This window comes from Sander vitreus, chromosome 17 (genome assembly GCF_031162955.1).
Source record: "Sander vitreus isolate 19-12246 chromosome 17, sanVit1, whole genome shotgun sequence".
Lineage (NCBI taxonomy): Eukaryota > Metazoa > Chordata > Actinopteri > Perciformes > Percidae > Sander > Sander vitreus.
Genome location: NC_135871.1, coordinates 27,514,875 through 27,541,102, shown reverse-complemented (window position 1 = coordinate 27,541,102; position 26,228 = coordinate 27,514,875). Strand labels below are relative to the sequence as shown.

The window sequence follows — 26,228 nt, the reverse complement described above, 5'->3', positions numbered from 1 at the left end:
CAGTTTTAGGTTGTGATTGAAGACTAAATATTGACAATGCTAAAAACATTTTGTATTCTTCTTCTGCACTGGTTCTAATTTTCGGTGTGGTGGTGCGCTGCTGTTAAGTTAATACAGCAGAAACACCGCACACAGTTTAATGTAATAACAGCGATACAAGATATAATCTTTGGCTATCGGTTCATCTGAAAACTGCTTTTCCTCAAGGTTTACTGTCTTGCTGGGCCTGTGGTAAAACTCTGTACTGGTAAAACTGAACACTGCAGATGTATTTGATAAGGATGATGTCCCTCTTTCTTTTCCAAAGGTTATTTAGGAAATGCTTGCTCACTCTCCTTCAGAGATCAATAAAGTTATAATGCACAACACAGACTCATAATGTTCCCCTCCTTCAGCTGGCACCGTGGCTCTCACACCCCGTTTACTAGTAGAAATATATAATGTCTAATTCAGCACTAGAAAAAATATTGATAGTAGATCTCTCTGATGTCTTTCTCCTTAATGCGGCTTTTGTGTCTAATAATCATGTCTTTACTGTATATCGTTTTTCTCTTCCAGGCATGCCCCCCATCTCGGCTCCTCTGTCAGGCGTGCCTCCACTCCCCCTGCCACCTCTCCCTGTCGGAGTGTCTCCCCCACTCGTCTCGTCTGCCGCGCCGCCCCTCCCCCCGCCCCTCGCCAACGGAGCTCCTCCCACAGGCATAATGCAGCCAATCTCAGGCTTCTCCCACCCAGGTAAAATACTGCGATAACACAGCTGATGTGTTCATGTTGCTTCTGTAGCAATTGTGGGTGTGGGCAAAGGTCTCAGTTCTATAAGCTTCTATTTACACATAATATACACATTCATATTTCCAGTAGTAAGTAGCAGGTTACCGTTTTCTAGTGAAGTTAGAACTTTTTAGAAGAGGTACCAGCTCTTGCTGCGAGCCATGTATAGCTTACGTATATTGTTGTTGACTGATTGAATGTCACACCTTTAAATAATCACATGAAATGAAATGCTTCACAAAGTGTATACGCTGTTTGAAGTTAAGTGAAAATCGGAGTATCTGTACACCGCCTCAGACTAAAATGCACTCTTCTTTGTCTCTCTCAGCTCCCTCTGTCAACAAGTCTTCTTCGTTTAATCGTTCCAGTACCAAGTTGCAGAAGGGGCCGTCCGTGGACGTTGCTAGGTACAAATGTCTTTTTGCACCAAATAATTATAAATGCAGGCTGTACACTTCAACCACTCAGGGAGCTAAGGAGTATTTTTAACATGCATCCTACATTAAATGTGCTTATTTTTTTTACTTTTTGACCTGCTCTCTAGTGAAGTCAGACCACTTAACTCTGTTTATTTTCTCTTACTCGTCCCAGTGTTCAGCCCCCGCCTGATTGGGCTGTTCCTCAGTCCTCCAGGCTGAAGTACAGACAGCTTTTTAACTCCCATGACAAGATGATGAGTGGACACCTCACAGGTACTCGCACACATACACTTGCATGTCATTTGTGATCATATCATATTTCTGTCACGTTTGCTTTGTTGTGAGTGCCGTAAACTGGCTCCTTGCAAGTAAAAATGAACTTTGAGAAGAACTTCAGTGATTCTGTCTATTCTTTGATAAAAAAAATGATCGTAACACACAGCATTAAACGTGTTTGGCGATTTTCCTTTCTCCCAGGTCCCCAGGCTCGCACTATCCTGATGCAGTCCAGTCTTCCTCAGGGACAGCTGGCCACGATATGGTCAGTACACGGAAATTTAACCATTTCATCTTTATCAAAATGGGAATAGACAGTTAGAAGAGATTCGTCCTTAAAATACTTAATATGTTCCATGTATTTTTTTTCCTTTAGGAGTCTATCAGATATCGACCAGGATGGAAAGCTAACAGCTGAGGAGTTTATCTTAGCCATGCACCTCATAGATATGGCTATGTCAGGGCTACCGCTACCCCCGGTGTTACCACCAGATTACCTCCCACCCACATTCAGGTAAATACTGTCACTAAAAACCTCAATAACTGACAGCAGCATGTTACATATGTACATAGTTACGCAATACTTACCATCAGGGTTCAAAATTAACTTTTCGTCCGCCAGCCAAATGGCTAGTGAATGTTAAACTCTATATAGAGGTGTATGCCTCGACACAGAAGGTCCAGGGTTTGAGTCCTACCTGCATGACGATTTCCTGCATGTCTTCCCCCCCTCTCTCCCCTTTCATACCTAGCTGTCCTTTTCATTAAAGGCTAAAATGCCCAAAACAAAATCTAAAAAAGTATATATGTTTTTAAAATATTAATAGAAGTAGTAAATTGTGTTCACTCAAATGTGACTAATGACAATACTGACCGTGTGTATTCATAATATGTATAGTTTTGACGGTGTGGTTGTGTGTGTCTTAAAGGCGCGTGCGAAGTGACAGTGTTCAGTCGGACCAGAAGAGCGTCCAGGAGGAGTTAGAGGAGGAGGCGGAGAGCAGCCAGGACAAGAAATTACCAGGTAGTTTACATCATAGAACTGGTCAAATGGGGACCGGACCGGCCCTCACCTCTGTTGGCTTCAAGACCTTACTGACATTTTTCGTTCTAAGGATGTCAGCTGCCTACGTGCCACGAAACCCTTTGGCTTCTTCTTGTCACCAACTGGCACAAAACAGCCGTCCACTTTGCTTTTTAATCCACTTTTACATTCCATCGGGTTTCTAGCCCCTTTCCTTCGACGTTCATGTAAAAAAAAAAAAAAAAAAAAGGTTTTGGTAGTTTGAAATAAAGTCGAATAGTGTGTATGTGCACTTGTTAGTGTTAGTTAAGCAAGGCCAGAAACATGACGCCGTATATTACATCTTTAAAACTGTTCTAGCTACTGTACGTTGTTTATATTTACTCGCTTTGTATCACCACAGTGACGTTTGAGGATAAGAAGAGGGAGAACTTTGAGCGAGGAAACCTGGAGTTGGAGAAGAGACGTCAGGCTCTGCAGGAGCAGCAGAGGAAAGAGCAGGAGAGACTGGCAGCGCTGGAGAGAGAGGAGCAGGAGAGAAAGGTAGACTCTATTGACTATATTGATTGCTCATTGCCACACTGTGTGCCTTCAAAATTTGAATTGGTCGTGGCCGATGGCTTGTGTATAAGACTGTAAAATATTTGAATTTATAATAGCCATAGTGCTTTCACTGTAACGGCCACAGTATGCCATGTCTTTGAAATTAATCAGTAAGTTATTTACCTTTTTTATGACAAGTGTTGAAACAAGGAGGAAAAGAAGATGCATTGGGGGTGACCCTTAACAAATATTGGAGTTGTTTGTTCTGCCAGCTGATTTTTGTGTTGGTTTTTCTCAGGAGCGTGAGCGTCTGGAGAATGAGAGGAGACGACAACACGAACTAGAAAGACAACTGGAGAGACAGAGAGAGCTGGAGAGGCAGAGAGAAGAGGAGAGACGCAAAGAGATAGAGAGGAGAGAGGTATGAAGGAGAGAGCCAAGGAGAAAAATAATTACCAGGTATCAGCTTTTCAAATGAAGAGTTATGCTTGAGTTGACGTTTAACTGCTGCAGACTTGTAATTACATCTACTGCAGACAACTTATAGGCCTTTCACTGCCCTCTTTAAACCTCAACTCTTACAGTAAAGAGACCCTAATTTAAACTCCTATAGAAGATTGCTTGTTGTGTATAATAAAGTCTGTAATATATAATTTGATGTGATGTAATATCCAATCTTGTGCAATACATTTATAATACATAAACTTTTTGTGTGTTTGGTTCGTCCAGGCTGCGAAGCGTGAATTAGAGCGCCAGCGTCAGTTGGAGTGGGAGCGTCAACGTCGCCAGGAGCTTCTGACTCAAAGAAACCGAGAGCAGGAGAGTATCGTGCTGCTCAAAGCCAGGAAGAAGACCCTGGAGTTTGAACTGGAGGCTCTGGTAATCAAACATAACACACCTAGTCACATGATCAAATCTGCTGTGTACACAGAGTAGATAAGAGAATATAGGGCTTGTCATTCAAAGGGAGATCAAATTTTGGAAAGCTGACAACAAGCCATACTGCATGGCAATTATTTATAGTCAAAGCAGATTGGTGTTAGCAGCAGCACTGTTAGCGTGTACAATAAAGACAGGACCACTGTGAGCTAACCGAGCTGACTGGTTGCTGAGAGTCGCGCCTTGGACTGACAGGCAGAGTGTTGTTTGTTTTGTTTGATAATTATGGACTTGAAGGTTTCTTTCTTACACATTCTTTCTGTAATCTAATACTTTGCACATCCGCAGAAACGTAATAGGATGTTCCTTCCCATCTCTCTTCTCCTGTCCTCTAGAATGATAAGAAGTCCCAGTTGGAGGGCAAACTGAAGGATGTCCGGTTTCGTCTGTCAGCTCAGCGGCGAGAGGTGGAGCAGACCAATCAGACCAGAGAAACACGCATTGCTGAAATCACCCTGCTACAACAGCAGCTGCAGGTACGCCAAACAAATGGATAACCATCAGCAAATAAACACAAAATGGTCACATTCATTTCTGCTACGTCTTTAATCACCGGAGCCATTCATGTAACAAACTGACACATTCTTAGAGAATAAGAATATCTTCATGTATGCAATTATGATCTGGGATTTTAAATAAACATTTATGTAGTAAAAAAAAAATAGGGAAAATGACTCTTGATAATTCTTTTTCTTGATATGACTACGTGTTTGTCTGCAGGACTCCCAGCAGTGGTTGGGGAGGCTAATTCCTGATAAACAGAGTCTCAACGACCAGCTGAAACAGGTTCAACAGAACAGTCTGCATCGTGAGTACTACATAAACTAAACACACACGTAACTGTATATGTCACATATGCATAATCTTGCCTTGATGTTAGAGAGAGTTCTTGTTAGGATTGATGGATACAGTTGAATTACATCATGCTTTAGGACGGTTGTGCAAGTTATCATACTATATCTTTGACCCCTGTTTTCACAGCAACAATAATGAATGTCCTGTAGAGTGGGGAAGTATTTTAAAGTAACTACTCTCTGACAAAGTGTTGCAACAATGCACAGTTTTTTTAGGCCAGATGTCCGTCACCTTCCACTTTCTTTGTGTTGGCATTTTCAACTAAATTTACAGTTTATGAGGTAGCCTGGTTGACACCAGACTCTTCTCAGTTGTAACTGAGAGTGGGTCTGGGCAAGCTTCATTCGCAGCGCATTTCCAAAGGGGCGTCACCAACGGACGCCGCTCAAATGCCTCTGGGCGCAATTAGATAGTCCTTCAACCAATCAGACCAACAATCTGGGTGACGTAGCAGCGACAGCGGCATCATCGGGTTGCCGCCGAAGCGGTGGCCGTCATGTTGAATGTAAACAAAAAGCTGCAAAGCCTTCGCTGCGCTATCGTCATCGTGTGAAGCCCGCCTCAACGGTTGTGATTGGTGTAATGCCCGCCTCAACGGTTGTGATTGGTGTAATGCCCGCCTCAACGGTTGTGATTGGTGTAATGCCCGCCTCAACGGTTGTGATTGGTGTAATGCCCGCCTCAACGGTTGTGATTGGTGTAATGCCCGCCTCAACGGTTGTGATTGGTGTAATGCCCGCCTCAACGGTTGTGATTGGTGCCTCGATTTGGAAAAATTGGAAATGGGCTTGAATGGATTCTTGGCCAGGCGGACTTGCAGAGCAAATCTCAAATTTGCCAGAAGTTCGTCAGGGTTTCCCCCGGCTATTTAAGGACTATGGTTAACCAGTCCTTCCAGAAAAATGCAGAGCTTTTTTGTGATTGTTGCGGGCAAAAATCCTTGATCATGCGGCACGTTTTCTTAAAAAATGCGATGGAATATGCGGGATATTTATGCAATTTTATGTAATAAAATTGCAGGAACTTGCAAAAACTGCGGTTTCATCGTGGCTTCATCGCGGGGTTTGCAGCTTTTCGATGATGTTCACGTCGCGTAATTACGTCACTTCATAACGTTCCTATGGCAACAGGGGAAAATTGCTGCTCTTGTGTGAAGTAAACGCAACATTTTTCAAATTTCTGCTAAGATATATGGGGCTTTTTTGCAACGAAAATGCGGGGATTATGAAATCATGCAAGCCCCGCATATTTTGCGCGGAAATCTGCAATTTATGCGCCGAAAGTGCGGCGTATTTGAAAAAAATGCGGCCCCCGCATAAATATGTGGACTTTGGCTGATTATGCTTTGAATTATGTAATCGCATAATCGCGTTTTTCTGGAGGGACTGGTTAGCTGTTCCTCAGATCTCTGCAGGGTAAATCCAGACAGCTAGCTAGACTATCTGTCCAATCTGAGTTTTCTGTTGCACGACTAAAACAACTTTTAAACGTACACATGTTCCACCAAAACTTCCTTCCCGAGACTAGCGCTTAGCGCCGTCCAAGATGATTGTGATTGGTTTAAAGAAATGCCAATAAACCAGAGCACATTTTTCAACCATCCCAGAATGCTGTGTGGACTAGCCAGACCCTCCTCCGCAGCGGCAATGCGACACTTCTGGTTAACTGACTCTCTAGTTAACACAATGTACTGTAACTTGGTAGATTCTATCACTAACTCATTCAATAAATCAAGTATGTCTGTGAATAATAAACCTAACTTGATCTGACGCTGTCTGTGCGTATTTAGGTGATAGTCTATCGTCCCTGCAAAAGGCTGTGGAGCAGAAGGAGACCAGCAGACAGCAGCTCAGAGAACAGCTGGATGCTGTGGAAAGAGAGACAAGGGCCAAACTGCTGGAAATAGACGCTTTCAACACCCAGCTGAAGGTAAGCAGCTTGTTAACTTTAACATTTATACATCACAAAAAGGCAAAGGTCAGGTCTATACTATTAGAATATAAAGGCCAATACTTATTCAACTAACTACATTATTGCCCTAATGAACCAAACGGTCAACAAACTAACTTAGCAGAGTACAGCTTGATGCTACTAGAGATCCATACAAGCTGTCATGTGTTTAAATAAAGAATGAGCAGGAAAAACTTGAATTGTATATACATTTAGAACAGCTATTCATGAAAGAAAAAAACAACTTTAAACGTGCCTACTCTTGATTTTTTAGCTCTCTTTTATTGTTTTTTTATCCGAAGGAAAAATCGAAGTAACATTGAATCTGACCAAGCATTCATTGCAAGTGCACCCTTGGTATTTTCATAAAAGTGCGAGATAGTAACTTGTTTCTCCTAAGCCTTTTGTGAAAATGGACCCTTAAGTGAATGACACATTCCACTATGTCATGTTTTTATTCTCTTCTAAAATCAATTGGAGGGCCTTGACTTACACATGTTTGCAAATGGATATGAAAAGTACAGAAAAACCAACCTTCGTCCAACACACCACAACATTGCCTCAATTTGATGCACAGCTGCAGAATTGTTTTTATGGTTACACTTTACTTGAAGGTCTCTACATAAGAGTGACATGACACTGTCATGAACGTGTCGTAAACATTATAAACAAGTCATAAACGTTTATGACATAATGCTTCTTTTAGTGTCATTTGGTTTTTGTCATGACAAGTTATGGTTAGGGTTAGAGTTAGGGTTCATGTGGCATGACTGTGTCATGACAGTGTCATGACACTCTTATGTCGATACCTTCAAGTAAAATGTTACAGTTTTTTTTATTTATTCATGTAACATAAGAATAAAGTAGTGACATCAGTTAATCAGTTTAATGATACTTATTTGCTCTTAAAGCGTAACTCTCACCAAAATGCAACCTAGGGTCTTTTTGTGAATGTACCTGAGTCAAACTTTCATTTAAAAGCATATTTAGGACGGAATCGCCACTTTTAAGATGTACCGTATTCTAGTTTTTCGGTCAAATGGTCTTTTGAATGGGAGTGCTAGGGGCACTTTTATGCTAGCCTCAAAATAGCTATTTTTAAAACACTAAGAAGGCTCGACACAACATGAAACTTTGCTCCAAGTATCATCAGGGGCTCTACACATTAACTTGAGCATTGACAACATTGTTTGTGTACCCAGAGTTTACTAAAAAAGGTTTTGAACAACTCACCGTAGCTCTTGTTGTTTCGATAATACGGTAAATCTTAAAAGTGGTGTTCCGTCCTAAATATGCTTTTAAATGAAAGTTTGACTCGGGTACATTCACAAAAAGACCCTAGGTTGCATTTTGGCGAGAGTTACGCTTTAAGTTGGATGCATTGTCATAGTGCTTTATTGATCAAATACATCAATTTAACCAAACAGCCAATAGACTAGCTTACTAACCCAGTAATTGTTTTGCTAAATAAAACGTGATCCATGTTCCAAACATTGGATCGGTGTTGTGACTTTAGTTTCCAATCAATGTCTTGTCCCGTTCCCTATAACCCTATCCTCACAGTAGTTCAATATCATCACAATGTTCATGTTTACTGATGTGTCTTAATATTTGCATTTGACTACAGTATCTGTGTTATCTGTGTATTTATGTCGGTGTGTTACTATGTGTATTAATGTTGATTGCTGTGTTTTTTGGAGAGAGCTAGCTGTGCACAGGAACACCGAGCAGATTCCCCCATGTAGCTTTCACCAACAATTTACTACTGAGTGGGAAAGATGGAGGGATTTTATTCCTTTAAGGGTTGGAGCACAGCAGTATGTTTATGTTTCCTAGAGCACCCTTTGTCTCCGTCACCCTTTTTCTCCAGAACACTGAGTCAGGTCATAGAGAGGAGAATTCAGTCCTGTGGTCTGTTCCAACGAAGAGAGAATGAGAAGGAAGAGGGGGGAGGGAGGGAAGCAGAGACAACCCAGACCACAATAAATAGATTTTCTAATGACTAATCTAATGAAGTGGGTTCTGAGTCATATTCAGTATAGTCAACATAACACAGTGATTAGAGAAAGGGGCGAAAGGTCCTTTGAGCAACACGCAAAAAACCAGCAGTGTTGGATACCAGTTTTGATCCAGAGTAAGTTGCAGTCATGTCTCAGTGGTGTGATTCTTTAAAAAAACAGAGCCATAGACCACTGGGGTGTGAACAATGTTTGACTTTACTGCCGTCCACCTTCCTTTCTACACCACTCCCTCTCCCCAAAATCTTCTCTTGTCACGCTGCTGTGCCTCCTCTGTCCTTTATACCCACTGGGACTCTTCGTCTCCGATGCTCATCCTGCCTTTTTTCTGATTCTACTCGCTGTCCTCCTCCTCCTCCTCCTCCTCCTCCTCCTCCTCTGTGTTTCCTTCCTGCTTCTTCATCCTGTATTTCCTGACCTCTTACCTCTATTTTCTTTCTATCACATTCTTTGTTTAATCCACATAATAAACCCTTCCTCATATATTTTCTACTCCTTTATTTATCTCCCACACTGGCCTTTTGCTCCCTTGCCAATGCCAGTCTCTGTGTGAGTTCTATGCCAACCACTGTGCCAGGATAGAAGCCCTGCGACGCCAGCTTCACGAGGAACAGAGAGGGAGACAGGTAGAGCACACTGCCACTGCTGGACTGGGGTGGTACTGCAGCTGGGATATATACTCTGTAATATTAAATAATAAATCATTTGATGAACACATTGCCTCTAATGGCTGCCCCGGAGCACAGACCTGGACCTGCACATTCTGCTTTGGCAGACTATTTGAGAAAAAAGTAAAACATAGTACACCCTCTTTATCAGACAACTAACTTGCAAGCTTCACATATTTTAGTCACTTTAGAAGGCTTTGCATCTTTAACACTTACCAACCAGACTTTTACAATGTCTGGTCTGTCTGGTTTGTGCAGACATTTTCTGTTTAACGTGTGTTGTGCACTATGTTGCTCCCGCCGTGCACCTAGATGTATTTCAGCCAGTTGAAGCTTGACTTTCTGACTACTGAAAAGCACTCACATACTAATGACTACTGATTCTGGTATGCTGTTTTTTCTAATCTCACAAGTACGAGGCAGTAAAGCCTCTGACTAAGAGGCGCTCAAGACACACAAATACAAAGCAAATAAATGCAAAACTCAGCATTTGTGACTCATTAAAAAACAGGGAGGAAGACAATATAAACAATAATGGAGAAGTACTTTTTTGTTTCTTTGTACTGCCTGAGATATATATATTTATATATATACATTTTTACAGTTTTAACCTATTAACGTTGAGTAAATGTAATTGTGTCAGCCTCATTACTAACCTAAAAAACTAAACCGTTGTCTACTATTCAATGCAGATGGGTCAGTTAAAGAATCTGCATAGACTTCTTGCACACAGCACTTTATAATATGAAAACAACTTCAGCCTGTTTTTGTTACACCGGCTACACTTAACAGTTGTAAGAGCCACTCCTTGCATGAGTCAAGGCCTTTTGTGCTCTCTCTTTTTTTGTTTAATCTCTACTGAGAGATACCACACTCGCGTCATAGATTCACATATTTATTCAGGTAATCACAGTTCCACATAAGAGGCATTCTGTTGGCTATTTTATAGATGTTGAATTGACATCAAATCAACAATCAGATTACAGCTTAATGCACAAGACCAACATTTAACATGTAAACTTACTCAGCATAACCTAACTGCTGTTGTGTCTGTGCTGTGTCTAATATTATAATTCATATATGACATTATATGAGATGGTATTAACAAAGGTCATTACCAAGAGAGAGTGGAGTCCAATGTTGCCATCTCCGATTTATTTCAGAAAGCTCCAAATTACTTTCTACATGCAGAGAAACTGTTGACAAATTAGTTCTTCATGGTTCATTAACTGTTTATGAGTGTGTGTCTATGGAGGGATTGATCCTCTGTGTGTGTGTGTGTGTGTGTGTGTGTGTGCGTGCGTGTGTGTGTGTGTATATATATATATATGTGTGTGTGTGTGTGTGTGTGTGTGTGTGTGTGTGTGTGTATATGTGTGTTTCAGTGCAAGGAGCAGGGACAGCTTCAGGAGTGTGTGTCAGCCGTCAGGGTGTGTCTGGCTCGGCTAGACTACGTTATAAAGGTCCACACAACAACCCAGCCTTACCTTGCCCCTCTCTCTATATTTCCCTTCTTTTCTTTCTTTCTTTCTTTCTTTCTTTCTTTCTTTCTTTCTTTCTTTCTTGTTCTTCTCCCCATGTCTCTACCTCCTTACTTTCATCTCTTTCTCAAATCACATCATTCTCTTTGCTTCATATTTTGTTCCTCTCCTCTGTTATCTTCTATGCTCTTCCTCTTCTACCCTCTCCCATTTCCTCTCTCCTCCCCTTGTCCACAAAATATTTTTACCTTCTCTATCTTCCTCCTCTTTAGCGCCCCATCTTTTGGCTGCCAAGCTGGTGTTAGCTCACTACTTAGCCAGCTGGCTAACTATGCTCCCATAGTTAATGCTGTACGCAGTTGTCATGCTAAACTAGCATTCTTGCTAGGTTAGCAGGTGTACTAGATTAGGCAACTTTCTGCTGTTGCTATGCTAGCCTACTTTACTAGATTACTACTGTACTGTAATGCTACTGCATGTATACTACCAGATGATGTTTCAGCCAGACAAGTGGAAGCTAGTAGACATTTATGAGGCTAATATGCTGATGAACTGTGTGTGTGTGTGTGTGTGTGTGTGTGTGTGTGTGTGTGTGTGTGTGTGTGTGTGTGTGTGTGTGGTCTGTTGTCCTCCACTTCCTGTTTCAGATGGATTTGGTGTTTTCTCTCTCTCTCTCTCTCTCTCTCTCTCTCTCTCTCTCTCTCTCTCTCTCTCTCTCCAGAGTTGTAGTTTTACTCCTCCGTCAGTCTCTTCTTTCTGATTGGTTTGCTTGTTTCTGAAGGTTTCCTCACGTTGGATGTTTGGCTGAAACACGACAGCTGCATTGTGTTGTTATAGTAACAGAGTGTGTTCTAATGGCACAGCTGGTTGTCATGACTACACAGGACCGTCCACTGCATCCCCTGACCCCCCCCTTGTTTATACCTAACGCCTCCCACAAACGTACTGTGCCTCGAGCAAGCTCCGCCCTGCCGCCATGACTGGAGCCCTCTGTTTTAGGCTGGGTCAGAGCCAACCTCCAGTAGTGACGAGGCCCCTCCCAGTGACATCCCCTCCCACTTTGAGTGAAGTTTTTGGCTGACATAAAAAACTACTTTCAAAAAGTTTTATATAAGATTTAATTTACAACAATATCTAAACTTGACGATCTTTGGTTCATTTTATTCTGCTTAACATGCTTAAATGATATTACAATCAAATCTGCTACCAATGCAACATGATTGATACATAAAACCCTCTTTTTTTCTGCCAAATAGTTGCTGCGGTCATTGGGATGTTTGTCTAGTGTCCACACCAGCTTGAGCAGCTCTAGAGTCACACTGGGAGGAATTCACAGTCACAACCATGTTTTAGACAGAGAAACACAAACTACACTAAACACAAGAGAAAGAGAGGGAGGAGTAAATGTGGCTAAAAATGTAAATGGGGATACAGTTGGTTTTTATTGATCCATGTCGCTCATTGCCCAGCTGTCACAGTCTTGACAGGTGACAAAACCGTGCGTTGCCTCAAACTAGAGCTGCAAAGATTAATTGGTTAATCAGAATCAAATCAGCTTTATTAGCCAGGTTTGCGTAAACAAACAAGGAATTTAACTCCGGTAATCTTTGCTCTCAAAGTACAACACTCACTTAACATATTAAGAATAAAAACAGAAATGACGGTAAGAATATAAAAAATACTGTTAGTGTACAGTATAACAATACAATAGAATTTACAATTTTACAAAAAATATACAAAAGAGAAGGAAGTAATAGTGCAATATCAATTATCAGTTGTCAACTATTAAGTTAATCGCCATCTGTTTTGATAATCGATCCGAGTCATTTTTTATGAGAAAAAAAGTTCTTATGTTTCCAGCTTCGTAAATGTGAATATTTTCTAGTTTCTTCTCTCCTCTGTGACAGTAAACTGAACATCTTTGAGTTGTGGACAAAACAAGACATTTGAGGACGTCATCTTGGACTTTGGAAAACACTGATCCACATTGTTCACCTTTTTCTGACATTTTACAGACCAGACAACTAATCATTTAATCATGATTGTTAGTTGTAGCCCAACCTCGAAAATGTACCTCACAATCCAAAAGCGCAGCAGCCTTGCAACACCCCACCCAGCCGTAATGCCATGAGTTGCACACACAGCTAGCAGGTGTGTTGACCAACTGCAGGTGGTGATATATCCTGTGGAAGTGAAGCGGGATGGGTTTTATAGTTGCTTTCAAAGCATTATAGTGGCAACATGGTAATGGGAAAAATTAGATTTTCTTGTTGATTTTTGTTAAAGCAACACTAGAGAACTTTTTGTATCTTAAAATAATGTTTACAAAATCGTTTCAGTGGTTCATCAACCCGTAACAGGGCTCCATCCTCCCACGTACTTCAACGCTCAATTTTCATTTCCCTTCAGTACTACGTCTGGGTTTGCGGTATAGTCTTGAGTTATCTCCAGCCAAATGTTTGGCAGTCCAATCAGCAAACAGAGGAGGTGGCTGAGAACAATGACGTTGAGGCCGTGCGCTAGAGTTGTAGTTCCGTAATGGCGGCGGAGAAAGATGCGAACTAAGCCATTCGGTCCGTTGTGGCAACGCTGCTGAATATCCAGAAGTTAAAGGCCGAGCAAGAACAATCTTTGCTGAGTTGTGTTGGTGGCCATGATGTTGTGGCCCTCCTCCCCACGGGGTTTGGGAAAAGTTAGATTTTCCAGCTCGCTCCGTTAGTGGTGAAGGAGTTGGCTAAGGCTAACACTAGTGACGCTAAGCCGACGTCACGACCAGACGTTAGCGATTGGTTATGGCAGATCCAGAGTGGATAACACTTGTCAATGGAGAGTGGCCAGACTCTCTGTACAAATGAAATGTACCAGAGTCTGGTAGCACCAGGCTAGCGGATCTGTAGTTCGAATGAGACGTAATGGGACAATTCCACTTCCAATCTGTAGGGGGGACCGAAGCGGGAAAAGTTCTCTAGTGGTGCTTTAACTGAAATCCTTCCAGTGAAGCCAATCACCCAAAATATAATAAGGAAGTTTAAAACTGGCACCTCAACACAAAGAGGATTAACCAGTTTGCTGTTAACTCCTGAAATTATTTTTTTTTATATATATATCTATAGCCTTATAACACCCTCTATCCTTCGAAAACCTTTAACGAGGGAAAAAGGAACCAACCATAAGAAGATAAACAGCAGAAATCCTCTTCTAGACTGGAAAGACATGCATTGGATGTCGTGAGTTGGGAGTTCCCTGACTGTTTACTGTGGACGCCTTGCACTGGTCAGTGCACTCCAGGACAGATTGGGAGGATCTTAAGCAGCAGCTAGGAGTCCTCTTTCAACTTCAAAAGCAATGAGCTGCTCTCCAGCCTTGTCTTAAAAGAGTTCCCATTCATTTAATTGCCATGGTTACCAGAAGGGACATTTCATCGCCTCAGTGACACCACTGAAGGGGCGGAGCTTGCCTTGATCACTTTACTAATACATACTGCTACTGCTGCTGCTGCTGCTGTTGTTGTTGTTGTTGTTTGTTGTCGATGGTAACCCGTAGCAGCCAGCCCTCTGATCCCACTTCCTCCTCACCGCTGTTCCTTCCTGTATCCAATAATGCCTTGCAGGAGCTGAGGGAAATCCACAGCCGGCAGCAGAGGCAGAGACAGAGGGAGCTGGAAGGAGACACACCCACACTGACACACACACACCCTCACTTACACACCCCGATCGAGAGGAAGTCTGCTGAACTGCAGGACAGCAGGTAAGAATGAAATATGCTTGAGTTATATCCCGGATATTACATTAGAATAGACATTGTTATTTTTTATATTATACCGTGACATTTGTTGTACGTACTTTATGATATAAAAATAAAGTTTTGTCTGGTTAATCATTTTATATGCCTCTCTCTCTCTCTCTCATATATCAGGTTGTCATCAGAGGAAGCCGTGGCCTGGAGGGATGAAGCAGCCAGCTCTGCCCCCAGCGCTCCTAGCCCTCCCTCCATCTCTGCACCACATGCCTGGCTAAACAGAGTGACTCAGGAAGAGGAGGAGAGGAAGAGGAGAGGGGTTGAGGAGGAGGAGGAGGAGGAGGAGGAGGATGAGGAGGAGGAGGAGGAGGAGGGCCAGAAAGGGGCAGGATCAGCAGAAGAGAAGGAGGATGAGGGGAGAGGCAAGAAGGACATGCAGGAGAAACTGAGCAAGCTGTTCAGCCAGCCGGCCGACCCCTGGGCTTCAACAGGTGAGTAATGGGATTTAGACCGCCTGCATGAAAGAGCGTACAAGTGACAAAATGAGATCCAAATCAAAAGCAGGAATTGGTGTGGTGGTAAGCTGTGTTTAATGCCATTACACGGCCCTAAATGCATGTGCCTAAAGTGGCATCTTCACTTCAGTTACATTTCATTTATAGTGTCAAATCATAACAGAAGTTATCTCAGGACACTTTACAGATTAGAGTAGTTCAAGACCACACTATAATTTACAGAAACCCAACAATTCCTCCAAGAGCAATTGCACTAGTGCGGCGAGGAAAAACTTAAATCCATAGTTTCTAGCAGAGTTTAAGCAGAATTAAGGACATTTAGGACCCATTTAGAGGCAAGGATCTGATTTTAAAAGTAAAGCTCCACTACCGCTTCTGGGGGTAGTTGATTGGCATTGGCAGAAAAATCTGTAATCCATAAAGGAAGAAACAACCTCCAAGACACTTTTCTCTAAATATACTGAACTAATAACATGGTAATCTCTCAGGAACAAGTAGCATTATGTCCTTTCTATTATGAACTATGACGTTTTGGACACAAATCCAAAGCCTGCTTCACCAAAGAGTCTGTATGTTGTCTCAATGTTTGACCAGCAGGAGACATCATAAATACCAGCCTGTTTCATTTATTTCAGTTTCTCTGTTTGTTTTCAGTAGAGAAGGCTCCGGTACCCAGTCTGTTTGACCAGAAGGCACCAGTCACTAGCTTTGACCAGCATCAGCAGCCAGTGAAGGTGGTCTACTACAGGGCTCTATATCCATTTGATGCTCGCAGCCATGATGAGATTAGTATCGCTCCCGGAGATGTAATCATGGTATGTGGTACACACACAACTTACATACACTTGAATCCTTCAGCAACACGGGAACACAGGAGGATAATGGTGCTCAAAACACATAAACAAAGGACTTACATACATGAAGTATTATTTATGCGTGTGTGTGTGTGTGTGTGTCGTGTGTGTCGTGTGTGTCGTGTGTGTCGTGTATGTGTTGTGTGTGTGTGTGTGTGTTGTGTGTGTCGTGTGTGGGCGAGTTTGTATTAACTCTTTCCTCTCTCCTCTGCCGTGCAAACTGAAGGTGAAGGGGGAATGGGTAAGTTCTTGCCCCCGCCCAGTGTTGTGACTCCACCAATCACAAGCCAGCTTTCATTTGAACTCTTGCTGTCATTGGCTCATCTCATGCCATCTCAATGTTCATTCATTTGCCAGTGGATGAACGTCTTTGGCTCTTTTGTTTTTTTTAACCAAATCACTCTAATCAGATCTATAAATGTTGTTATGCTTGATTTTTACGGTTAATATGAAAAGTTATGAATGTGCTTAACTGTGAGTGTGATGCTTTGCAATACTTCACTTACAAAAAACCCCACTTAAATACAAAAAAATATTTTTTATTACCATCAATGTCTCAGGTCAGGTTTTACAACAAAAAATAATAAAGTAAATATATTTTTTAATTTGCATTGAAGGGGACAGCCAAATGCTTTAATATGAGGTTATTTATAGAAGTAGAATTATTTTTGAGTAAGACAGGTAATTGAAAAATCCTTGTTCACTATAAGCGCCTGGTTGTTATTATAGAAACAAAAACCTGAACACATTAGCGGTTACAAATGTCACGTTATCAAGTTCATATGTTATTTGTCATTTGTCTCACTCGGTCATCCACTACTTTGGTAATTCTACTTCCTGGAATTAATTTCTGAACAGCTGCTGCTGTTGTAGCCATTGTTGTTGTTTACACCACTCATCTCTTCTACCATGAATCTAAACACACACACACACACACACACACACACACACACACACACACACACATACACATACATGATCTCTCTTGATTAGTGTCTGTGTGTGCTTACATGCTTCAACGTCATCTTAATCCCGCCCCTCTGCTCTCATAGGTGGACGAATCCCAAACAGGTGAACCCGGTTGGCTGGGAGGAGAGCTGAGGGGCCGTACTGGCTGGTTCCCAGCTAATTACGCGGAACGGATACCCGACAGTGAAGCACCAATCAGCCTGCGTGCAACAGCCTCAGCCACACCCCCCTCAGCCAAGCAGCCCTTATCCACGCCTCCTCCCGCACCTGGACAGACCTCCTCCTCCACGTCCTCCGCCAACAGTAACTGGGCTGACTTCAGCACCACGTAAGTCCTGCTGGCTGGCATTATTATTATTATATATTATGTTAAGAGCCGATTATGCTTCAATGGTGCATCTTAGGACAGAATATTAAGTGTATAAAGAATATTAAGAATAAAAGTGACACCACTGGCAAAAGACTAAAATTAATTTATTCATTCATGCTGTCCTATTGACTGGTTTATTAGCCGGTCCGTTACAAAGCTGCTATTTTGAGTCGGGCATAATGTCCAATGTTTAACCCATAATTTTCAACCACATGCTGTACCTGTAGTACCCCATCTAATACAGGGGTCGTCTGCTTGCTAACATTTCCAGGTGGCCCACCAACACAGCCAGTCAATCAGACAGCGAGGGATGGGACGCATGGCCAACCTCTTCAACCAGTCAGAATCCTTCGCTCAGCGTTCCCTCAGCGCAGCTACGGCAACGCTCCGCCTTCACACCTGCTACCCTGACGACGGGCTCCTCTCCTTCTCCTGTGCTGGGACAGGTAACGAAACTTCTAGTCCTGAATCTAAATTGGATGGCTTTCTCTCAAACTGGGCCCTCTGATTGGGTTCAGATAGAAAATGAAATAATCTTCCTCGCTGACAACCTTGGTCTTCACAAGATTCTGCTTCACAGTTGCTGCTGTCTTTGTACATGAACATCTAAACTGATTTATGACTGTTATTCACTGTTTGTCAGGGGGAGAAGGTCGAGGGTCTTCAGGCTCAGGCCTTGTATCCCTGGAGAGCGAAGAAGGACAACCACCTCAACTTCAACAAAAATGAGGTAGATGAGCATTCTCCCATATAGATTCTGTACATTGCACTCTTATGACTTATTGACCCTTGTATTTTTGTCAATCAATCTGCATCTTTCTTCTGTCTTAATTGGGCATTTGTGTGTTTTTATTGTAAACTTTTTGTGCTAGCCATATTTTCCGAGTGGGAAACATTTGTTTAACTGAATAGAACTAATAGTATTCCTGTTAATGCAGATAATAACAGTGTTGGAGCAGCAGGACATGTGGTGGCTAGGTGAACTACAGACCGGACAGAGAGGCTGGTTCCCCAAAAGTTACGTCAAGCTAATCTCCGCCACCATAACGCCTCTCCCTGGTGCCACAGCACGCAGCAAAAACACTAGGTGGGTTAAAATGTTGCACCAAGTCAGAACCCTGACAGGTTACTGGCAGAACACAGGATCATGTGGCTGGGTTAGCTCAGTTGGTAGAGCAGGCACACATATATAGAGGTATAGAGGACCTGCGGCCCTTTGCTGCGTGTTATTCCCCCCTCTCTCTCCCCTTTCATGTCTTCATCTGTCCTGTGGAAACAAAGGCCTAAAAATGCCCAAAAAATTAAAAAAATAAGAACACAGGACCATGTTACTCCTACTTCAGCCTCGCTAAACACTGGTTGGCTTTTGGATTTAGAACTAGTAAGATTGTATCTATTCTCACTTGCCGGTTCTCAGTTTTTGCTACATCTCACATCATTTTCTTATTTATTTTTTTGGCATTTTTAGGCCTTTATTGACAGGACAGCTGAAGAAATGAAAGGGGAGAGAGAGGGGGAATGACATGCAGCAAAGGGCTGTAGGTCGGAGTCGACACCCAGGCCCGCTGCGTCGAGGAGTAAACCTCTGTATATGGGCGCCCGCTCTACCAACTGAGCTATCCGGGCGCCCACATCTCGCATCATTTAATCGTGTTTAGCGGGAGTGCAGCTACAGATCCTTAGACAGAACCTTTTAGACTCAACACCAGAGGTGATTGGACTGCTGATAGGGCTGCACGATATTAGGAAAATATTTAAGTGCGGTTAATTTAACTGATATTGCGATTGCGATATGATTCACAATATTTGAGGGAATGGTCATTATTCTAATTTTCATTGAAAAAATTAAAAAATGATTGAAATGGGATTTCTAGTCTGATTGAAGTCTGTAGGATAGGATTTGTAGGCCGGGATGTCTCTGCAGCACCACAATACTTTATTTTAGAATGGTTTGACACATATTTTGCCTTTAACAAATATTGCGCCCCCCTGCGATTTGGATATTGCACTAGTTCATATTGCGATTTCGATAAAATTGCGATTAATTGTGCAGCCCTAACTGCTGATATTCTGGTTGCAAGGCTCTCCAGCAGCTTGTCTGAGCAATCATCTTAAATGGCTCCCTCAAGAGTGAAAAATGCCCTTTTGAAGAAGTTGCATGAAGAGACTCATCATACCAAGGATGCTTTTTATATTAGTAGAACAGTACTTGCTTACATTCATTTTTAATGGCTGTAATACTGTACATTTTTTTTATTTTATCCACAGTTTAAAGAATGCTTTTTCTTCCTTGTGTCTAGTGAGTCTGGAGTATCAGACAGTCCACCCAATGGAAAACGCCCCTCCCCTTCCCCAACAAAACCTTCTGAGTCTGGAGAAGGTAAGCACAAACGTGAACATACATATTTTTCTTTGAAAAGTCAGGTGAGTAATTGTCATTGACTCCACATGCATGTGTACAGAGTACGTGGCCATGTACACCTACGAGAGCAGTGAACAGGGGGACCTGAGTTTCCAGCAAGGAGACGTCGTCATGGTGACCAGGAAAGAAGGGGACTGGTGGACGGGCATGGTCGGGGGCAAGACTGGAGTCTTCCCTTCAAATTATGTCAAACCACGAGACTCGGCCTCAGAGGTGAGATTTCCCTCCGAACGTATGAGGACGGACCAGAGCCATAGGTGTGTCTTTGAAGTTTTTACCCAACAATGGAAATATTTGTAATGGTTGTTATTTAAACGTTGTCTCCAGTCTTTCGGACCAGCAGGGAAGACGGGCAGCCTGGGAAAGAAACCAGGTGAGCTTTCAGTTACTCTGTAATACCGCTCTATGTTTAGTTAATCAAAACCGATATCGACACTTAAATCACGTCGCCTCTTCTTCTTGTCGTCTGTCTCTCTGTCCATCAGAGATCGCTCAGGTGATCGCCCCCTACAATGCTACCGGTGCAGAGCAGCTGACCTTAGCTCCAGGACAGCTCATCCTCATCAGAAAAAAGAACCCGGGGGGGTGGTGGGAGGGTGAGCTCCAGGTACACAAGCACACACTCTAATATATGCAAAGAAATGATCATCACGTTGACCTTGCATTAAAAGAAATAATAAGGTAGAGAAAACAGAAATCTACCTGAGATCCGTGAGGCGAGTAACCTTGTGCCTCTCACCTAATCCAGTTGAATTATACTAAACATCAGTTGCAACATACTGTACGTACAAGCAGACTCATAACTCTGTTGTCTTTTGAGGATGTTCAATTGTTCTTTAAATGAATCAAGTAAAATTCTAAGTCTTGATTTTGTTAATATTTAATAATTAAATTGTAGTTTGCTTTGGATTCTATGGCATGTACTTACCCCTGTATTGTATGTCATATTTACTTCTAGGAATCTAGACTCTGGTTGCAATTTATGACTAATAACACGCTGTGTTCTGATTGGTTCAGGCCCGGGGGAAGAAGCGCCAGATAGGTTGGTTTCCGGCCAACTATGTGAAGCTGCTCAGTCCCAGCACCAGCAAGACGACGCCCACAGAGCCCACCCCTCCGAAACTGGCTCCTGCCAGCACAGGTACTCATACAGGTACACTGGCGAAATAAATACACGTACTGTGTAGCTACTTGCACAATATGGTGGCGGAACTAAATGACTTACTGCATATTCAATAATAACAATAATGCATATTCTATACCATAATTTGTGGGAAAGTAGTTGTTTTTAAATTTTTGAGAAAGTTGTGGTCTATTATTAAAATCAATGCAAATATTTGGAATGTGTTGTCTTTAAGTCACTTCAGTGTTTCCCCCAACATTATATTAGAGGGGCGGCACGGAGTATATACAAAATACATGGAAATAAGATGAATTGGATTATAGTCACAGGAAGTATAGACAGTATTACCTGTGTCCCTTATAAACTAAGAAATCCCACTAAATTGTGAAGGAAATTACTTTATTCTTTGATTTAGAATTGCTGGAAAAGAAACTGACAAAGACTGATAACCTTTAGTCACTAAAATTGGTATGTTTGTGCAACTTACATGAAAGTTGGCATAGAGTATTTTCTGGACCTAGTGACATTTACATAGCCACCAATTTTGATTGAGAGAAAAAAGATAAATGAACACAACTACAAGCTTTGTAGGTGAATAGATGAGTTAATACATTTATACTATCTGTGTATGTATCTCATGTGTAGATTAAAAGATATCTGGACGCTAGAAAAAGAAATGTATCATTTCATAATAAAAGAGGGAATAGTCTCTGTAACTGTCAAAAGTTTGACATCCTGTCCTTAACGTCTGTCTCTGGTCCTGAAGCTGTGTGTCAGGTGATCGGCATGTACGACTACGTGGCCCAGAACGACGACGAGCTGGCCTTCCTGAAGGGTCAGGTGATCACGGTGCTCAACAAAGACGACTGTGATTGGTGGAAAGGAGAGCTCAACGGGCGGGAGGGTCTGTTTCCCAGCAACTACGTCAAACTCACCACGGATACCGACCCAAGCACGCAGTGTGAGTACACGCAGACACGCACACATAATCTCACGTGAACACACACACACAAAATATACTAAAAATAACATATTGACATACTCTCAATTGGAATACAAAGTAGTGTAACACTCACACACAGTCACACTTACACACACACACACACACACACACACACACACACACACACACACACACACTCTCTCTCTCTCTCCCTCTCACACACACACACACACACACACACACACACACACCCCAGAGCCAGGTGTGGAGATGCTGTCCCTCTCTCAGTGTTTGACCCTGGATTGGTTTGACCTTTGACCCTTCACCTCGACACTCCTTTGGGCCTCTTTGATAACCTCCCAGTCGTGCAGCACCTCTGGGTGGTGTTTGTGTGTGTTTGTATGGCGCGTATGTGAATGCATGTGTGTGTTTATTTGCCACGCATCAGTGTAAAAGTCTTTCCCCTCCCTCCTGCATGTGTCCTTTCAGCATGATCCACCATAGACTTAGAGTTTCTAGAGCTGGCAGTAAACCTGGACTGATGTCAGTGCTTTGACTAGCTGGGTGGAGATCTTTAGCCCAGCTGAGCCAAAATTATAGAAACACACTAATTATCAGCGGTGGAAGAAGTATTCAGATCCACACTGTAAAGAATTCTAAAAGAAGTAAAAGTCTTGCATTAAAAAAATGACTTAAGTAAAAGTATGTAAGTATCATCAGTTAAATGTACTTAAAGTATTAAAAGTAAAAGTACTGAATGCAGAAAAATGCTCAGATTTTAGAAACTGGAAATGATCAAAGCAGTTCTATCAATGAACTAAGTGTTGCTGTACTTGTAGGCCTGTATATTGGGTAGTTCTATTCATAATAAAACATCGTATTTTATAAACTACATGTGCTTTGTGGGCAAAAATCTGAATCTGTAAAGTAACTAGTATCTAAAGCTGTCAGATGAGTAAAAAGTACCATATTTCTCTCTGAAGTGTAGCGGAGTAGAAGTAGAAAAGACTCAAGTAAAAGTACTGTCCCTCAAGTTTGTACTTAAGTACAGTACTTGAGTAAATGTACTTAGTTACATTCCACCACTGCTAATTATACGATTCTGATGCGGACATAGTAGGACATATGAGCACCTGATGAACAAGAGGCGGGGTCATTCTCATTTATTAACGGTCATAGGAATCATTTCATGAAGATATAGCATCATGTTATTGTCTTACTAAACTAAACATTCAAAGCTAATTGTAATGAAAAACTAACAAAGAGAGTTTGAATAGTTCTTGTTTAACATGTATGAAAAGTTCAATGTAATGCATGACACTGAAACATATCCATCCATACAGGGACAATATTCTTTATAAATGTTGTGATATTGATTTCAGCCATGTCAACAAACCATCCCAGGTTGAATACGTTTAAAAAAATGATTCCATATGATGGAAACATCATATAAATGGTGGAGAAGCAATGATACAGATACAGAGATGGATTTTCTCCCCCCTTAATCAGCCATGGCTCACATCGGTGACCAATAATCAATCAGTCATTACAAGCTTATAGAAGACACAACACGTTTCTCCTTACTGAACGCTTTGATTACATAATTGGCTACAACCCAAGTAATTTAGGTATTTCATAAATGAATTGAGTTCTTTAATTAAATAAAATGCTCCTGTTTTATAACACCAAACGCATATAATGTAGAAAAACAAAATGGGTGATTCTTATGTACATACAAATATAAACATATCTATGTTGTGTACACAAAGTCTGAGTACTGCAACATCATCTGTCTACATATGACATTTTGTGTTGCGTACAGTATGGCAACGAAGGAAAAGCCGCCACAGTAACTGGTTAGATGAAGAGCTGCATTCAGACTTTGTTCTAGTTGGTCTAAACTAAAAACACCGGACTAATAAAATGTAATGGAACTGTGTTGGTTGATATTAGCACCAAAATGCCAAATACATGTTTGCCGTTATATATTTACATAAGCGAGCTCTGACAAGTTTACTTTTTAACTATAAATTGTCCTGTTCGTACATATCTCAGCCTTTAAAACAAGTGTTTTTTAACCAAAATGTTTGTTTCATAATATGTTGATGTAAAAAAAGAAGAAGAAGATAATGCATCGATTTTTAAACTCCCAAATTTTAATATCGCATTAGCCTCACATATGGGACGTATACAGTCTGCCCATTACAAACTCTTTAGTTAGTAAACACAACAGCTGTCTGCAGAAAGAAGCTCCGTCACACTGCTTGCTGCTGTTGTTGCTCTAGACCCTCTATTTCTATGCTAGGTTAGGCCACACCTCCACACTCTCTGTCTTGCTGCACGCTCCACCCACCTAGCACCTGATTGGTTGTTGTTGTTGTTGTTGTTGTTGTTGTTGTTTTGTTTAGTTGTTTTTGTTGATGTTGTTGTTGTCGTCCTCTCTCTAGGATCATATCATTACCCAGAACCCCCCTCTCCTCAAAGCCCTCAAAGAGACCCACTAGGCCACGCCCACTAGGCCACTCAACCAATGGGACAGCAGCAAGAGGTCATGGCGACTCTTCACCAATAGAAGCCAGAGAGAGACAGACAGACAGACAGACATACAGACTGTAACGTTAAAACGCCCAGTGGTGGCGAGAACTCTGTCTATGCATGGCTCTGACTGGACTTGGCCAAACTCTGTTTATCTAAGGCTCTGGCTCCAAACAGCACTGTTCAGCAGGAGGGAGATCAATAGTCAGAACTCCTCTCCTCTCCAGCTTTGTTCTTCTCTTCTCCTCCTCCTCCTCCTCCTCCTCCTCCTCCTCCTCCTCCTCCTCCTTCATCTTTTTTTTTTTGTTCTTCTTTTCTTTCGGTTTTATCAGTCGGAAGGTGTTTAGATAAGGAGGGAAAAGAGGAGAGGAGGAGATTGAAGGAGAGCAAAAAGAGGAGACGAGACTATTGAGCTCCTTTCTCCCAGATTGGACTAATGAACATGTTTTGGACTGGATCACAGTGACTGTATACACACACACACACACACAAATCCACTCACACATTAACATATATATTCATGCACACAGCCCTATCTTAGCGTGGTACAGTGGATAGTGGGTCATTTTGTGGCTTAATGGGAGATTCTGTCATTAGAATCAGTAGCTCAGCTCATCCCGCTCCCTCCTGTTTTTTTTTTTTTATTTCTTTTTTTTTCTTTTTCTTTTTTTTTTACCTCGCTCCCATTGGTTCAGCAGCTTCGTTCACCTGTCAATCAAAAGCGCTGGCTCTATCCCATACCCTTACTAACCCCTCCCTTCCCACAGCTTCTCAGAAAGACCCACTATCTGCTGGAGGACAAGTCTCAATGTTAAAGTCTCCTCACCTCTCTTCCCCTCTCCTCTCCTCAATGCCAAAGACCCTCCTCTTCCCTTCTTCTTTTATTCCCCCAACTCAAAAAGGAGATGAAGTAATGGAGTGGAGAGGAAATGAGGCAGTATTGAGACGCTTCCCAGAGCAGTGAGTGCTAAGTCTCAACCCAGGATGCAGCTTCCTTCTATGTTTTTTTTTTCCCCAGTTAGTCTATTAGTTTGTCCTCTCTTTCTCTGCTAGGGAAGGAGGCAAGGAGGCATAGAAGGGAGTGAGCAGCTGGAATGGGAATCAGCCCGGTAGCTCAGGGCTAGAAATGGAAAGCCATGCTGTAACTGCTTAGCATTCTAGCTAACCAAATTACGCGCACACACAAAATGCAATATGGTACAGAGAGTTTGGAGTGTGCACGTGACCTGAAACAGTGTGAACAGATTCCACACAAACACACACACACACACACACACACACACACATCTTTCGTTCACACTCAGACAGAGTGGTAATGTTTTTCTCCGTTGTAGTTTAACATTTTGAATATGTATTAACTTTAACTGATCCGTTCCGTGTTCTGTTGTTATTTTTGTTTACATGTTTATTGTTTTGTCTGTTGCTATGGTGATGAGATGATGTCACGCTGTTGAGGGCCAGGATGATGGACATGACACACAAGACAGATTTGGTACTAAATATGTAGGGGTGAAACGATTTGTCATAAAAAAAGAAACTTGCTCGTGGCCGTCAGAGCTTTGAATCATTCCAGTCAAAGGAATATTTCGACATTTCGGCAAATGCATTTATTTGCTCTCTTGATGAGAGAAAATCAATGCCACTCTCATGTCTGTCTGTTAAGTATGAAGCTAGAGTCAGGGGCTGATTGGCTTAGCATACAACTGGAAGGACTTAGCCTGGCTCAAAATACACCTAAAGATCCTCTAAAGCCAGCTTATGAACTACAACTTGTTTTTACATTTCTGTTTGTGGATGAAACGGATGAAACAAAAT

At 42.0% G+C, this 26,228-nt stretch overlaps 1 protein-coding gene across 3 annotated transcripts in view; it reads left to right on the top strand.

Annotated features, from left to right (window-relative positions):
- Positions 1 to 26,228, top strand: part of itsn1 (intersectin 1 (SH3 domain protein)) — a 54,667-nt gene that overhangs the window by 12,682 nt on the left and 15,757 nt on the right. The window contains exons 6-30 of one of the 3 annotated variants that reach the window (XM_078273845.1): positions 559 to 735; positions 1,100 to 1,178; positions 1,363 to 1,463; positions 1,668 to 1,731; positions 1,843 to 1,980; positions 2,396 to 2,490; positions 2,894 to 3,033; positions 3,332 to 3,454; positions 3,763 to 3,912; positions 4,308 to 4,448; positions 4,693 to 4,780; positions 6,617 to 6,756; positions 14,555 to 14,691; positions 14,860 to 15,173; positions 15,855 to 16,012; positions 17,104 to 17,348; positions 17,662 to 17,836; positions 18,034 to 18,120; positions 18,329 to 18,477; positions 19,691 to 19,770; positions 19,853 to 20,025; positions 20,140 to 20,185; positions 20,298 to 20,419; positions 20,830 to 20,965; positions 21,702 to 21,896. In XM_078273845.1, the coding sequence (XP_078129971.1) occupies positions 559 to 735; positions 1,100 to 1,178; positions 1,363 to 1,463; positions 1,668 to 1,731; positions 1,843 to 1,980; positions 2,396 to 2,490; positions 2,894 to 3,033; positions 3,332 to 3,454; positions 3,763 to 3,912; positions 4,308 to 4,448; positions 4,693 to 4,780; positions 6,617 to 6,756; positions 14,555 to 14,691; positions 14,860 to 15,173; positions 15,855 to 16,012; positions 17,104 to 17,348; positions 17,662 to 17,836; positions 18,034 to 18,120; positions 18,329 to 18,477; positions 19,691 to 19,770; positions 19,853 to 20,025; positions 20,140 to 20,185; positions 20,298 to 20,419; positions 20,830 to 20,965; positions 21,702 to 21,896 (3,453 nt within the window). Of the gene's footprint in view, positions 1 to 558; positions 736 to 1,099; positions 1,179 to 1,362; positions 1,464 to 1,667; positions 1,732 to 1,842; positions 1,981 to 2,395; positions 2,491 to 2,893; positions 3,034 to 3,331; positions 3,455 to 3,762; positions 3,913 to 4,307; positions 4,449 to 4,692; positions 4,781 to 6,616; positions 6,757 to 14,554; positions 14,692 to 14,859; positions 15,174 to 15,851; positions 16,013 to 17,103; positions 17,349 to 17,661; positions 17,837 to 18,033; positions 18,121 to 18,328; positions 18,478 to 19,690; positions 19,771 to 19,852; positions 20,026 to 20,139; positions 20,186 to 20,297; positions 20,420 to 20,829; positions 20,966 to 21,701; positions 21,897 to 26,228 lie in introns of all 3 variants that reach the window. The other 2 variants (XM_078273846.1, XM_078273844.1) reach the window with 2 other exon arrangements.